This window comes from Gambusia affinis, linkage group LG19, assembly GCF_019740435.1.
Source record: "Gambusia affinis linkage group LG19, SWU_Gaff_1.0, whole genome shotgun sequence".
In the NCBI taxonomy this organism is placed as follows: domain Eukaryota; kingdom Metazoa; phylum Chordata; class Actinopteri; order Cyprinodontiformes; family Poeciliidae; genus Gambusia; species Gambusia affinis.
The window spans coordinates 5218058-5234556 of record NC_057886.1 but is presented as its reverse complement, the minus strand read 5'-3'; the positions used below and the strand labels follow the sequence as shown (position 1 = coordinate 5234556).

Below are 16499 nucleotides of genomic sequence, written 5' to 3'. Positions count from 1 at the left end.
ATTCTGACCCATTAAAAACCACAGCCAGGTTAATAGAACCGGCCTCTGAAGACGGTCTCACTCAAACCCCCCCAGAAGGACGATGGACCTTTACACAAAACACACTCTGTCCCTCTGACTGGGGGTGAAGCAGCTTTATTCAGAACTGATACTCAAAGAGGTTACACAAAACTTTGTCTTTTCATTGCACTGGGAGAGAGAGAGATGACGGCTTCTACTTGTAAATTCGGTCCGGTTCAGAATAAAAGGTTTCCATCAGGTGTTGAATCTGAAGGTTTGTCGCAAGGCTGCTCCTTAACAGTTAACTATAGTTATTTTTGAAATACTTCATGCAGGCTCTGGAAATAAAAGCAAGCCTTTTAGAGATTACACAGCAATGGTGCTCAAAACACAGGTGTTATTGTTAACACATCACGATTGTTTTATAAATATGCATCATGCTCATAATTTGTCAATGCAGACTGAAGGTATTTAAGTTAGGACTTCAAACAGTTGGGAAGACACGAGTTGGCGTCACTTTGCCTAAAAAACACTGGACTTCAGCTCACTGGAAGGGATTGTTTGTAATTAATATTTCATGAAACAAAAAACAATGAGGTTTAACATGCAAATACCACATCATTGTCTGCCTGTATCAAAATGTATTTCTGATTTATTTTACACGTATGCATATGAAAATATTTGATTAAATAACAATTAAATGCATTTCTTCATCGATTGTTGCAGTTTTAACAAGGAAAGCACCGATTTGAAAATCTGGGCCGATGTTGCCGTTCAATATCAATATCAAAATATCGTTATAGTCGGGGCGTGCTGTGGTGGCTTAGGTGATAGCGCGACCCACATTTGGAGGCCTTGAGTCCTCGACGCGGCCGTCGCGGGTTCGATTCCCGGACCCGACAACATTTGCCGCATGTCTTCCCCCTTCTCTCTCCCTCTTTCCTGTCAGCCTACTGTCATATAAGGCAGTGGTCTCCAACCTTTTTAGTACAGCGGACCGGCCAAGCTCAAATTTCCGGACTGGGGGTCGGTGCGCTACAGAGTTGGCGATGACTCAAACCTCGGCATCCGGTGTACGATTTTCAAAATAAAAGCTCCTCCATACTCAATACATAGAATGGACATATTTAATTTTTTCTTGCGTGGCCCGGTACCAATTGGTGGTTGGGGACCACTGATATAAGGGACACTAAAGCCCACAAAAAGACCCCCTGGTGGGGAAATAAAATATCGTTATAGTCAATAACCGATATTTACCGATATCACATACAGCCAATCGTCTCCCTTTCAAAAAAAGGAGAAAAAAAAAAGCAACAAGAAGGAAACAAAGACATTGGTTGTTAATATCGGCCCAGTTTAACTCATCAAACAGATGTTTTCAAAAGCCATCCGATACCGATGTCGATACGTCGCAAGAACCAGCAGTGGTTTTTGTAGGTATGGTGACTAGAACAAGCCCCTCCTTCTGTTGAACTTCAACCAATTAAAATGAAAGCAGAAAACAGGTAACGTTGTCTTCCAGTACTCAACAGCAACTAAGGGAAACTTGCTCCAACACACATGCATACAACTATCAGGGGACGACAAACAAATATTGCGTTTTCTAGTTTTTGGGTACCCCACCACTTCCTGAAGCTCCCCTGGGCAACCGCCCAAATCGAAAACCGCCATCCCAGACATCCGTAATTTTTACAGCTTGTTGAATTACTAGATGACCAGAAACCAAACTGTTCTGAAACTATAACTCAATATACATCACTTTGCAAAAGTTCTCACACTTTTTCTGTCTGGGTACAACCACAAATACTTTACTGGGATTTCATCAAAGACACCATAACAAAGTTAGTGCGTAGACGATAAGGATAAATCAAAATAACTAGATCTGTATTGCTACTTGTACGCTCTCCTTCCAATCAGATGGTTCTGAAATTGTTACAACAAACCAGCCAGAATGACGCGTTGATGATCTGCTTGGCAAAAATGTCTGGCCTTCCTAAACCACACAAGCCATCCACTCAACTAGCTCATCGGCTACTGTTTACACAAAGGGACAGGCTAAAGCCGTAAGCCACCCGCAGTTATGACATTTCTGGCATGTCGCTGAGTAACACAAGCACTACACCTCTCCTTTATGATTAAAAGTCTGCTTCAAACGGTGGAACGTTCTGCCAGAGGTGATGTCTGGACAAGTGTTCGGGCCAGGGAGCGATCCCTCAGAAGGAGGACCGAGCGCGGAAAGCTTCGTCATCGCCATGGCGCAGCTGAACCAACACCAAACCCAAACTCCAGCAAGTCAATTAATTGGCAAAACTATTTAAATTGTCGGGAGGCTCTCAGCGGGAGGGAAACCAAATGTTTACAAATTATGCTCCATAACAGCTTCAGCTTCCCAATGTCATTTTTTTTCACCCCTGCTCAAGATCATTTTGTTTAATTTCGCATCTTTCGTCTCAAAGCAAAAAAAAAAAGAAAAAAAGAAAAAAGAAAAAGAAAATGGGGGAAATGTTGCCCTTAAAATGCATCTCCACACTGAGGCCCCTCTCACCACATGTAGCTAATCACGGCGTATTTACGACGTATCCTGTCTGAACACCCAGATGAACTCAAATCACTTCCATACAACCACTCTGTTAAAAAAAAAAAAAACACACAGCTCTGACTGAGACCACATGAATGCACTCAGAGCTAGCGCAGACCACATTAAAACTTCCTTGATCGTCAGGTCCTGTGCCTCTGCAGAAAGCCCCCCCGTTGCCTCCCAACCTTCTATGCCCAGCTGCAGGGAACTCTTCTTCAATTAACCAACAAAGATCCAAAGACAACCCCCCTCATCTGTGGACTACAGTCAGACTAAGAAGCATACAAAAAAGGAGAGACATCGAGCCTTTTCAGGCCACACCACACAGTGGGGCCAGTGTGAAACCCCGAGAGCCTTTGTTGCATCGTTAAAACAAGTCTGTTCTCTTCTCAGGCGGCATCTGTGCCCATTCAGCTGTCAGTCATCTCACAGACAGGACCCCCCCCCCCTTTTTTTTTTTTAAAAAACAAGGTTTTCCTCCAAAAATAACGGCACTGGCAACCTCCAGTTTCGCAGAAACAGCTGCAGCATCATCGACTGCTAGTCGTCGGCAATTAAACGTGGAAAGAAAAAAAAAGAACGAGACGGAGTGGAGAGGGGAGTCAGTGTTTCTGCAGGTTTCACCAACTCACTTTAAGACATGTTAAGAGCCTTTCTTAAGACCATTATGGATCAATGGAAAGAAAATTGCAGATTTTATATAGTAGTGCCAAGTTTTGTTGCCCAGAATGTACGTAGCATCAACGGGTTTGCAACAGAAATGTCCCAGCTGGCAAAAAAGCTTTTTCGGTCTTTTGCTAGCTGGCTAATTAGATCAATTAGACCAATGATAGATACTAATTGCACCTATCATTGCAATTAGTAGAGCAGCTAGCTCTGGAGCAGTAGCTAACTAGCTAGTTGGCTAACTACTGCTACTTGCTAGCCAGCTAGGAAGGGGTTATTAGCTGCTGGTTCTGGACTATGTGGCTGAAAAACACAACAAAATAAGCTTTTCTTATCAGTCGATAATGATAATTATTTATTGTTTGTTTTAAATAACTGAAACACAGCCACAATAGTAGCGTGACCTTTCCTGTTTTATCCACAGTTTTCACTCCACACCATTTGTTAGTTTACCCGAAACTGCTACTCAACAGGTTGTTGCTAGGTAACCAAAGAGTGCGTAAGTTAGTTGGTGACACCAGTCTTGCTTAAGCTAGCAGTGAGAAGCTGAGCGGCTAAAGTCTTTTCTCTACCTATTTCCCCCAGAATGCCGTGCATTTCTCAATCAGAGTTCACTGAATGTCCGATCACATGAACTCCCTACTGATACTGATCATGTGTTCTGCGATACATATTGTTATTGATTTATTGCCCAGCCCTGTTAGCAGCTAGTTAGCGGTAGCCTCAAATTTCATTATGTCACTTCTGTCACTTTTGCGTGACAGAAAAGTTTATTGAGGATAAACTACATAGAATAGACGAGTAAATAGCCCTGCCACAACAAAATTTAAGACCAAACTTAACTTTTAAAATTAAAGACATTTCTTAAGACCTTAATTATAGATTCATAAATGTAAGACTTTTTAAGGATCCACGGACGCCCCCTCTTTAGGAGTGCGTAGAAGCTCAGTCGATACGGGTGAGAGGTGAAATATTGAAATACGCTTCGGCCTGAGGGGGGAAGACGCTTACAGTCGGAAAGAACAGGAGGGAAGAGGAAGAGGTGGGAATGTGAGTAGAGACTTTTAGGGAATCCCACTGAGATAGCGCTCTCCGCCGACTTGCATCGGGCCAAAGAATTCAAACGAGCAAACCATATGCTCGACGAGTCACACGTGAAACCCCCAGACGGAGCAGCAATAGACGTTGAGAATGTGGAGCTGGACAGCAAAAAAAAAGTCTTTACACATCAGATTCTCTTTTGTGCAAAATCCTAATCCCATCCGAAGGAAGACGCTCTGTGTGGCTTTCCCGCCAGTGATGTCATCCCATTTAAAGATGCACAGAAAGTGCCCCCACACCACCTCCACGCCCCCTACTCAATTACTACACTCCAAGAGCCAAGGGAGGATTTATGAATGATCACACAAAGCAATGAGCCGTGCTTTCATGGTGTAATTTATGCCCCAGACAGCGGAGCATGTAATGCTATTAGCTCTGTTTACATGTGACAAGACATAGAAGTGATCAGGAGGAGGAGGCGGACCAAAGTGCTGGTTTTAGCAACTTTTTTTGTTTTTCTTTTTTAAGTTTAGAAGCTGGCAAACATGTGGAACATCTGGTTCGAATGGACGCCTACGAGGCAAACAGTTAGACGAGCCGCTTCAGATGTAGCGACGCGTCGTTCGCTGAGGAGATGCTAACAAGCAGCTACGTGACAGGATCCAAAAAATGAGCCCCGACTGCAAACGAGAAAATCCAGAAGTCATGTTGCAGGGGCGCGTTCGACAGACGAGCCGAGCCTCTGCGCCGACAACCGCGGTGTCGAGGTTCTGTCACACCGACCCTGGGGTTCAAAGGAACCTTACTGAGGACCAAGAGAAAACGCAAGAGTGAGTAAGCCAGTCCCAATAAGCGATAAGTCAATAAATCGCATGATAAACCAAATCAAGTGAGATAATTCACATCTGGACAGCAGTTGTTAAAGAGATGCTCCAGTCTAATATTATTGAAAAGTCTGCATCTTGAGAGACACTCCAAATATTTGACACCCATTTCAAAGTAGTTTGCACTTCCTGCCACTTTTGCCTGTTTTCCTGGTCTAATCTGACTGATAATCATCATCTTTTTCAACGTAATTTTGACCACAGAAACGTCATAATCCATTTTAATGATTGTTGTTTACTTTGGATTATTTAGCCTGTTTTCCAGTTTCAGTGTTAAATCTTCTTTAGAAATTCAATTTTGTTGAATTTTGAGAGGGTATATTTGCATTAATATGCCATTATTATTATCATTATTACTGTTCAAAATGATCTCAAGATGACGATATTATCTTTTACCGCAGTCATTTCTGGGACAATTTAACACTCAGCAATATCTGTCATGGTGACAGGCCACAGAAGAACAACACATGTGAGCGGATGCGCCGACAATGATCCAGACGTCCAGCTGTTCCTGAAGCTGTTTGAGGTGCTGTGCTGGGTTACTCAGCATCAGAAGGAGACCTGGTCTGCAGGGTCCCGCCATTTTTCACAGCAGTCACATTCCCCGCATTCCCATCAGGAGAGAACTGCAGGTCATCCAGGGCAGCACTGAAATGAATTCATGACAAAATGCTCTAGTTCTGAATATTCTGTAAGTAAGAAAGATATGGAGGTGATGTGTCCGATCACTGAGACGGTAGATATTAAGGCCTGGGAATTAGGACTGCGCTATAATGGAAAAATATGAAGCTGCGACAAGTAAGCCTGTCAGGATGACAAATTTTTCGAGAGGATAAATTGTCCCATAAGTTATGCCAATATACAATAATGTTGCCCGGTTTTCTTGATTTTGGGAGATCAGCCAATACTTACATGTGAAGCCGATCTTATCGGCAAAGGTCTAAAAATCAGCCAATGACCTCTTCTGCTCCGGTTTGACCGACAGACCGGCCCACCAGGTCACGTCAGCATGTTTGCGGCTAACAATCGTTGCAAAGTTAGCGACTTTCTTGCAGCATTTAGCGACATTTCAGAAAAAAATAAATTTAAAAAATTGCTATGGGCCAAAATTGGAATCGGCAGGTCAGGCTTTTTACAGATCGTAATTGTCCAGAAAACTGCAATCGGTGCACCCTGCTTATCGGCCACAACAGAAATACTAATATCGCCTACCAATATTGGCCCAAATTTTCCATGTCGGCGGATCCCTAATGGTTTTATATGGTTGTGAGAATTCAATATACGGTTGATAATTGCATTTTGTATGATATTCCTGCCCAGAAGAAACAATATTCCAATATCTTTCCAATTTCAGATCAAAGTTTGATGTTTTTAGTATTCATAAAGTGCTTAAGAAGCCACTTAAAAAGCAAACTGCTTTTTTGAGAACATTAGAGAGCAAGATTTTTGGTAGATAACAGGAAGGCTAAAAGAAGTACAGCAAAGCTGACGCTCAACCTCTCTCTGTTATGGAACATGTTGGGAGTTTTTTTTTCCTCTAAAGTAAACCCTTGCAGTGTTTTGCAGTGCGCCCAATACGCGTGAAAATTCCCAGTAACGAACACGGAACAACCACAAACGCGATCGAAACCTCGCCGTCCTTGACCATGTTAACTAAAACTACCTAAAGTTTCTGCTTTTTGTCAGACACAAACCGCAGCGGGGTTGAACATTTATTTTTGCCCCCTCCTGGTGGAAGCAGACAGCGCCTTTAAAAGGCATTTAGGTCACGACCTGGCTGTAGATCAAATAAAGGGCAGCTGTGTGACCCCTATCTCAGTCAAAACACCAAACTGCTTTCATGTAAACCCTCCACCCCCCCCCTCCTCTTCTTCTTCTTCTTTTCCCTGTTTGTTTTAAAAAGGCACAAACCAAGTGGTTTAGAGAGAGTGGGAGAGCTGCACAGCATAACGCGACTGCAGAGGGATCACATGTTAATGTTTCGCAATGAATCATAACGCAGAGGTGAGAGCGGGTCACTGGTTCAGGCGGGACTGCTGATCTAATAATAATAACAATAACAACACAGTTTAACACTGACCTGCTTCCTCTACAATAACAAACACGGCCACCAGCTCCACTTCCACGGATGTACTTGCACTTGCTATTTATTCTACTTCAGTTTTATAAACTAAAAGAAACGTAAATTTATGCAGCCGCAGTAATCTGCAAAGCACATTATTTTGGTTTCAAAAACTCCGTCATATCCTATGAATACGGACACATTTGCAAAGGAGCAACAGTGTAAATTTCAGGTCAAACGTCGCCATGGATGCACGACATCCACAGTCATGGACAGAAGATTTGCGATTTCTTCCCCAACGTACAACCAACGTGGAACGCACCGATTTGAAAATCTGGGCTGCTATCTAATACTAACCGATATTTAGTCGTACTGCATATTTATATAGATCTCCCATGTCCTTTCGACACTCTGAATAAACAAATATCACACGTAGGCCGCCCTACATTCCCTCTCCAGAAAGGCAAACATAAAGGGAAACAAGATGGAAACAGACATCGGTTATTGACACCGGCCCGGTTTTACCCATGGAATCCATCCTGATTTCTTAAAAGTTAACCAATACAGATAAAAAGGCTGCTACATAACTTTCAAAACTGTGAAAATTATACGAATCTGGAGTTGTCATTTGCTGTAAAATATATTTTAGACTGCAGTTGTGTCAAATTATAGAGGCACTGCTAACATAGAAGATCAGGCACTTATGCTGTTTGTTTGTCTTTATTTTTGTTACTGAAACAAAATTCATTGTGCTTCTTTTTGATGACAATAACAGATGATTCTGATGTCAGATGTATTCAGCGTTTTTGACTGACAACTGCCCTGCAGGTTTTACTGACTTACACTCATTGGCCTGTAGGGGGCAGAGTACGTAGTGACACAACGTAGTGACTCAAATGAAGCTGAAGCGGGTTTTATATAAGAAGATCTAAATCAAATCATATACACAAGGAAGCAGCTTTCAAATTGCTGCCTACTGTAGTGAGTACTTTGATTTGTTACTGAATTAGGATTGGATTCCAATAAAAAATGGACAAAACTGCATCTCAATTGCAGGATTGAAGTTGTTTTTCGGGGGGTTTTATGATGCAATTCATTATTGTTTCAAAGCAGGATATTGTCCGTCAGCAATTATGTTTTTTCTTAAAGTTATACATTTCAGTGAAGTTTTTCTAGTGCATCCTGGATGCATAAAAGAGCCTGATCGAAGGTCCTTCCTCCTGGCAGCTACTAGACTATAACCAACAAAGCAGACATCAAACTCATTAACCCGGATGTTTTGTATGCACAAATATGCAGGCACATTTAGCCCATTTTAAAATTTTCTCAATCATTTGTGCTTTTTAAAATCGAAATATGTCATTTTTGATAACTACTCTGTACTTTCCTATGCTGTAAATTCACCCCTACTGTACACAAATATGGTATTCTTCTTCTTCTGTTTTTATATTGTACATATTTGTGTAAGCCTACATGCTTCATAACTGACATTTTTATTTTAAGCACCGAAAACTGAAGCTCTTTCTTTTTTTTTTATTGACCTAATGTCTTTGATTCCAGATCACAACTTTTCAATGTATATTCAGTTTTTTTTTTTTAAATATACAGCTTTTGAAACCCACATAGACATAAATTTGGACATCCATTAAAATGTATTTTTAATGCTCTTCCACATCAAATCGCTTGCCTTGACAAACAATTCTCTAGAAAATGTTCCTAAAACATTTACTGTTATGCAGGAAAGGGTTAATAATAACCTGCTTTAACAAGGAAAACAAACAAAGGAGCCAGCTGCCCGTCTGAAGACAGTTAAGGGACACTGCACACTGTTTAGAGCCAGTTCTAAACTCCTGTGACCTGTGGAGATGTTTGTTATCTAAACCGAGCCTTGTTCTGGCAGAAAGGCTTGGTTAGAGCTAACTGGCTAGGCTAACCCAAGCTAGCCAACTTTAAATGGGAAGCCGTCTGTCAAGCAGAGCGGTGCCACAGTTGGGAGGCACACATGTGTTTTAAGTATCTGGAAATGCAATACATCACATGCTCTTTTTCTGAATGTGCTCATCTTGTCCCCACTCCTCATTAAGTCCAAATTAGTGATAAAAAAAAATAGGCAGAACAAAACCATTGCATCGCATTGCATCGCACCGAGCAGCGCAACCCCGGGAACCCTCGTTATGTCTGGTGGAGGTGGTTACTGGCGACAATCGCAGGGCTCAGACTACTTCCAAGAACAATAATATCAAAATGCAGCGCTCGCTCTTGCTCCGTCTTGCCTGCTCCCGCATTTAATCCAGGAACGTGAAATAAATTCATAATTAAATTAACGTGGAGCTCTTGTAGAAAGAGCAGCAACAACAAGAGGGGAGAGCCAACTCCATGGCCCATGGGAACTGTTCACCTCCAGCAAATACACCCACCCTCCCCTAGCTAAGTGTGTGGGAATATATTTGGGGATTTAAAAAGCGTTGTTGGCTACCTGTTAATCTCAGTTTGACGGGGCCATTCCGCCGGACTCCTTGGTTAGACATCTCCTCTTGATCCGAGCCTTCACTGCGCTTACTAAAAACGTGTCGTTGGATGTAGAAAAAAATAATAATAAGGTTTAATGAACCTCTCCGCCAGTTTTAGACAATAATGGAGTCAAAGCATCGTAGCCCGGATGTGGACAGAACTGCCATAGCGACCGCTCATAATGCCAAAAATTGAAAAAAGAAAGGGGGGAAGAAAAGAAGGGAAGCACGTAAATATAAAAAGCGCTGCAGCAGACTGCTTTAACTAAAATATAAAATAAAAATTTAAAAATGTCTCCTCCGGTGCTGGAAAGTGAGGGGGACGCGGTGCTGCTCTTCACATCTTCGGAGAGAGCCTGTGTCAATGGCCCGGGCTCCTCTCAGCTTCTCCGCGGCTGAAGTGCGGAGCCTCCGAGGTAGGTCCCGCTTCCCGAGCTGACCGGTGACGACAGCACTCTCTGGGGGAGAGACAGGCATTTCTTCAACATGTGGCGCTGAACCGTGACTCACACACAGGGATCACTGTGCGCTTGTGCGGCGGCGATGAGCGACACCTATTTGCCTTCAAACAAATCTGTCACCTTGAAAATACACAAATATCAAATCAGTCATTTTCGGTTTTACCAATGAAAATGCGCAATTGTATTTTAGACACGTCAACAAAAAAGTCCAGAGCAACCACCTTTTCAGTCAGAAGTCAACTAATTACTAAATAGAGTCCACTTTGGCGGAAGTTAACTACAGATTCCAGTGGAGCACGGAGATGGCAGCATCATGCTGTGCGGATGCGTTTCTTCACAGGGGTAGGGAAAGCTTTCTGAATTAATATGAAAATTGGTTCAACTAATTATTGGATAACTTTTCTTCAAATCTTGTTAGTAATTTGCAAAAGAGTTGAGATAGAGGTACAACTTCCAGGTGACACACCCCAGAGCACCAAATTTTTTGTCACTGGGGCCAAAATTGTCAGCACTCATCTGCCACACTAAATAAAACTCATGAAGAAAATAATCTTATTGTGAGTTTTGCTGCTGCATGTGCTGATGGACCAAGATCGTACCAATCTTGAATTTTGGGCACACAACACATGGAATTATTCCAAAGGCCACAAATGGCCCAGAAGCCATAGATTTGACATAAGATTAAAACATCTTGTAGCATATTAGAATGGCCTACTCAAAGACCAGATATAAATCCAATGAAGAGACTGTTGTGTCAAGAAAATCTATATTCAAAGATTTTCTCCATCCATTCATCTTGCATGTTTCTTTTAATTGGAAGTAATGAGCTTTTCTTGTTCTTGAAACACTAGAACATGCCAAAAAAAACAAACAAAAGAAAACTGCTTTGTATGGATTTATTGGCAAAATTTACTCTGGATATTCCTATATATGTATATATATATATATATATATATATATATAGCATATAATTTTACATTGTTTTCCTTCGAGATGCCCATCTCATTTTTCTATTAGAAAGTTCTGAATGTAAATGTTGCTGAGTTACAGGAAACTTTTCAGAAAGACAAAGTACTAGTTCCACTGAGATTCCAAAGACATTTTTCTCATGTTATTAGTGCAATAATCTGCCAATTTAACCAATACTTTAATATAAAGAAATTGATTTAAACACCTTTCTGAAAAGTTACTTGTTAGTTTGTCTTATTTCAAGTGCACTAATATATTTACACTAGAAACTAGAGCAGAAATACATGTTAAGGCTGTTTTTGTAAATTAATCCCAAAACATCCACAAGCAACAAGAGATGGAACTGAATGGGACTTCAAAAGTGTAATAAACTGTTTTCACATATTTCTCTAGTTTGCTGCAAAATAGACAGTCTTTGACGAAACCTGGTCAGTATTTAAAGTTTTTTAATGCAGTTTATAAAAGTAAAAATCAGAAAGAGTGAACACTGGCAAACATGATCCAACAACTTTATTTACACATTTGTTCTTGTTATAAAAGGAGTATGTACAACACATACAAATATCAGCAAATGTCACATGAACACAGGACAGACCGTAGCAGTGGGAGGTTACAGTACAGAGTGAAAGCATCAAGTCGTTTAGAAGTTAAAAGTGCTCTGGTTTTCACTGATCTGGAATGCGTAACTGTCATCAGTAGCTTCAGGGACCACACACTGCACCTCCTCTTCCTTCAACGAAAGCAGACGGGAACACGTCACACACGGTTTAACACGTCAGGTTAAGCTAATGGTCAAACATCTCTACCCACCTCTTCAGAGAAGTACTTCTCAATCAGGTCGAGTGCGGCTTTGTAGATCAACTCGTTCTCGTGAGACTGCAACGCCTCGATCTTGTCCAGGCCACCGCACTCCTCGATCATCAGACTCAGTTTGTCCGACTCTCCGATTTTATTCCCGGCCTAACATGGAGAAATTTGAAATGTGAGAAGCTGCACATAAAGCCGCGGGGTTCATGCGGCCTGGTCTGACGGCGCACTCACCAGGAAGATGTTGGCGATGGCGTCCAGAATGACGAGGACGGTTTTGCTGTCCTTGGAGGAAAGCAGATTCAGAAGAGGCTCAAGAACGTTGGCTTGGACGAGGAAGACCACCTGCTGAACAGTGCCCCCGCTGGTGAAGTTGGTTACTGCCCACACAGCCTCTTTTTGGGTTTTGTAGTCGCCCTGCAAAGACGGAGGAAAAACACCAGAACTAAACAGAAGGAAGGAAATTAAAATTTATGTCCTCACCTCAAACAAATTTGTACCAAACTCTGGTTCTAAATGAACGTTTCAAAAGCACCAAACTAAATAATTTGATCTGAAAGTTAAGAAATTTCCACTTTGTGCATTGAAGAGTTTTCTGATTTTATAAACAACCGATTCTGACCAATGAATCTAGTTGCATATTGCCGTCTACGACCGAGAACTAGTTGGAACCTAATATTTTTAGGTTTTTCGTAATAGTTTAATTTCTTTGCGACCGTCTACTTCAGATAGTTTCAATTAGTTTTTAGAGTGGGTTTGCTAGTTTTTATTAGTTCATTTCAAAAGACTTGTAAGTAGATTCATAAACACAAAAATTAAAGATGGGTCTAGAATTTCAGCATGTTTTAGATAAACGCATAATATGGCTCCTAGTTATAATTTTTTTCCTTAGTAATTACCAGTTCTTTTCTAAGATGCTTTCAATTCCAGTTTGTTAGTTCTACTACGATAACTTTGCCCAGAACGTACCCGCACGAGCATGTCGACCAGGTAGGGAACGAGGCCCGCGTTGATGACTTCCTGGATCTGGGTGTCCTTCCCCGCCGTGATGTTGGACAGAGTCCAGGCTGCCTCCTTCTGGATGTTGGCCTTTTTGTGACGCAGTAGTTGGGGGAACATGGACAGCGCGTTGGCGTCAAGTACAGCCTGAGTCTGCTCATCGGTGCCGGTTACGATGTTACCCAGAGCACGGAGTGCTGGAGTCTAAGAGAAAAGACAAAAAGCGGATTATCATTTAAGAGCCGGGAGAAATGTGGTAGCCGTAGAGAATAGAGGAAGTTTTGAGAAAGTTTGGCACGTACAACTACGGACAGCTCTTGGGAGCCGAGCAGCGTCACCAGGCGAGGAATCACGCCGGTTTCGACCACCACGTCAATGCGGTCGTTGGAGCCGTCCGTCAGGTAGGAAACGGCCCAGCACGCGTCGGCCAACACCTCCAGGTCGTCATGGTGCAGCAGGCGGACGAGGGCGGGTAGAATCTGCTGGATGGCGTGCATGGGCGGAGACGGGTTTTTGTTGCGGCAGAGGTTGGACAGGGTCCAGGTCACATTTCTAAGATAGCCGGGCTGTGAAGAGATCAAGAGGGGAGAAAAAAAAAAAAAAAAAAAGGAAGGAGACAGATGTCAGTTTGACTTGGAGAAATGAGGATTTAATTAGATTAGGACACCACCTACAGGTGGATGAGGTGAACTACCAAGGAATTTCAAATCTTACAAAACTGGTGTCAAACATTTGTGCAGTAAAATGTGTTTGTGCAGCATCATTTTAAAGATTAAAAAAAAAAAAGTTGTCACGAGTCACTACAGTCAAAGCAACAGAAGCCTTTTTTGCTACACAAATGTAGCAAAGCAGATTGTTTTATAAATGTGAACAGAAGGGGGGTGAAACAGGGTTGACCTATGGAGATAAAAAAAAAAACAACTAACATGATAGCAGCACAAGTGAAATTTTTAGTGTACAAACATTTGGTTGACCTTTAAACCTTCATTAATATCTACAATACAAAAACACAAACAGAAAAAGCGGACACCAATTTTGTCTGATTTGAATAACGTGAAGGGGATGGTTGACCTTTAAACTTTTATTAATATATTCAAAGCAAAAGCTGGAGAACAAAAAAAATAAATAAAAAGTTTTGCTGCATAAATTTGAAAATAGATTTGAAAACGTTGGGATTGGAGATGTCACTCAGGTAAATTTCAAACCATAATTTGTACACATTTCAGAGAAAATGCTACTCACAGTGAATACAGTGAGGTCAGGGACTGCCAGCAAAGTGAGCAGAGGGGCCACAGCGCCGTGCTTGAGCACCCTGTCTCTGAGAGCCGACCCATCGCCTGAAGAGAGGAGTAAATGTGAATAATTGTGCACAAAAAAAACCCCCAAACAAACATATTTTTGCTAATTACCGGCGATATTTCCAAGAGCCCAGACTGCCTGCTCGCTGATGTGCTGCTGGGGCGAGGAGACCAGGCTGATGAAGGCAGGGATGGCTCCGCCGTCCACCACGGCGGCCGTCTGCTCCGACGTCCCCGAAGCGATGTTTGTCAGCGCCCAGGATGCCTCGAACTGAATCGGAGGGCAGTCGGTGAGGGCGAGGAAGGAGACGAACTTGGGGATGAGGCCGGCGTCCATCATCTGGTCGATGGGAGGGTGTTTGTCACGAGACAGCAGCTTCCTGCACCAGAAACAATGCAGTTTAAAAAAAAAAAAGAAAAGAATATATATATATAAAAAAGCTTTTGCTTGGAGCTTTATTTTAATAAATTACCGTGCAGCCTGGGTTGCCTGCAGCTGGGACTCACGACTGTCACTGTTCACTCCAGCAACAATCTCCTCAACGGTCCACGGTCTGAATGCCTGCACAGGTAAGGAAAAACAGAGGATTAACAGACAGGAAGTATTCAGCCATACACAACATTTTATAAGCAGACATCAGAACGAATACAAAAACATCCTGCTTGGAGTTGCATGCTGTTAGCCTCATAGCATAGCTGCCCAGGTCATACTTGGGCCAAATTGAGATATCTGCATAATACTGATCTCCTTAAATTGCTACATCACCCTGCCTGAATATTTGCTACAGCCCAAAATCAGAATGATATTGTAACTGTTAATTTCACACTGTAGTTTTTAATATACCTGACCCCTTCCCTTTGGGTGAAAAATTACCCCCTTGATTTACTCATTTTAGTCTGGCAGTAATGTAGGAGAAAACTAGGACCCAAAAACATCAGCTTCATATGAAAACTGTCGCTTAGGCCATTGGCAAGCTATGCTCCAAGGCATTTTAACACTATTAAAGCAATAAATTGAATTCAAGAGGTTCACCTGGCAGTTCTGGTTTCTTTCTTGGAGGGGAGACGTCGCCTCATCCGGAGCAGCGGCCACATTTCTCCTCTTGAACATCTGGTCATCCTTCTTGGCTTTACGAAGCTCAACGTTCACCTCCACTCTCCTGCGTCGGAGCTCCTGCGTTAAGTTCACATATAGCGTGTAATTATGGCTTCGGCATTTTGGTAAACTTTAGCTTTTGTGGGTCGTATAAAACTCACGTTAGCATCTCTGCCTTTGTTCTTGAATTTGTTCAGGCGTGCGACGTTCTCGGACATTTTTATTTATTTTTTGTTTTTTTGGTGAGATTAGGGAGCGTCGGCAGCAGAGAAAAGCTCTTCTAGTGGTGTAATTCCTGTGCACATAAACGGGTTTATGTCGCTTGAATTGCCTCGTGAAAATAAGGCACGAAGAAATATCAAGATAAGAATACACCACGTTCAAATTTTAAATTCATCTACGTTTGTCAATTAAGTAAGAAAATAGTCAGTACCACCTGAAAGAAACACAAAGCATATAAAATATTTAAAAAAGCTAAAAATCAGAAGTAGGAGTCACACTTACCCAATGCTGGAGCAGGAGCTATGTAGTTAGAAAATGCCGCACAGACCTTTAAATTCCAGAATAAAGACCTCTGATTGGGCCATTCGAGTCAAAGCATTCTTTCGCCGGCATTCATTGGTCATTTTGAAAAAAAATCTCATGCGTCACCGGAAATACCGTCACTTCACGAGAACATCGCGAGATGTGGACTCCAGTTTGCCCTGATCCAGGATCAGTTCAGGCTGAATGGGGACTTACGGTCACAACGCGAGCAAACTGTTCCAGGATCGAGAGTTCGACGGCGATATTTAAAATTCTCTACCAGGAAGTTATTTAAGAGACTTTTCTGTTCTCAAAATTGGCTTATTTAATTTTTATTTTAAAGCCCCCTCTTCATACAAAACTGTTAAGTTATTATAAAACTTTATACCTTTATAACATCTGTAAAGCTACTCATTACATTTTCTGTCAAAGTATTTTATGTATACCATAAATATCACAAAATAAAATTACTTCATTAATTAAATTCAAACGGTGAAACATATGTAAAAGCATTTCTTTCTGTTGAAACGATTAAAGTGGTTTAATTGGTTTTTGAAACTTGATCTTAAGTTTTCAGTCATTTTATGTCACAAAAGGAATTTT

At 41.8% G+C, this 16499-nt stretch overlaps 2 protein-coding genes across 2 annotated transcripts in view; both read right to left on the bottom strand.

Annotated features, from left to right (window-relative positions):
* smurf2 (SMAD specific E3 ubiquitin protein ligase 2) overlaps positions 1-10340 on the bottom strand; it is a 64582-nt gene extending 54242 nt beyond the window's left edge. The window contains exon 1 of the mRNA XM_044100535.1: positions 9708-10340. Coding sequence (XP_043956470.1) covers positions 9708-9759 — 52 coding nt within the window. The 5' untranslated portion in view covers positions 9760-10340. The remainder of the gene's footprint in view (positions 1-9707) is intronic.
* Positions 10341-11666: 1326 nt separating this feature from the next.
* kpna2 (karyopherin alpha 2 (RAG cohort 1, importin alpha 1)) lies at positions 11667-16132 on the bottom strand. Its single transcript, XM_044100536.1, has 11 exons — positions 15876-16132; positions 15533-15666; positions 15309-15449; positions 14749-14837; positions 14387-14655; positions 14220-14314; positions 13280-13543; positions 12948-13181; positions 12213-12395; positions 11982-12131; positions 11667-11901 (listed from the first exon to the last, which is right to left on the bottom strand). The coding sequence occupies exons 2-11, from the start codon at positions 15587-15589 to the stop codon at positions 11812-11814; spliced, it is 1572 nt and encodes a 523-aa protein (XP_043956471.1). The 5' UTR covers positions 15590-15666; positions 15876-16132; the 3' UTR covers positions 11667-11811.
* Positions 16133-16499: the final 367 nt, after the last annotated feature.

Bases quoted from the DNA above. Each gene is read 5' to 3' on its own strand.
- kpna2 (XM_044100536.1), bottom strand. From the start codon at position 15,589: ATGTCCGAGAACGTCGCACGCCTGAACAAATTCAAGAACAAAGGCAGA. The intron at 14,656-14,748 runs GTAATTTATTAA...TTTCTGGTGCAG, and splicing joins CAGGCAACCCAGGCTGCACG to GAAGCTGCTGTCTCGTGACA. The intron at 12,396-12,947 runs GTACGTTCTGGG...CCGTCTTTGCAG, and splicing joins TGGTCGACATGCTCGTGCGG to GGCGACTACAAAACCCAAAA.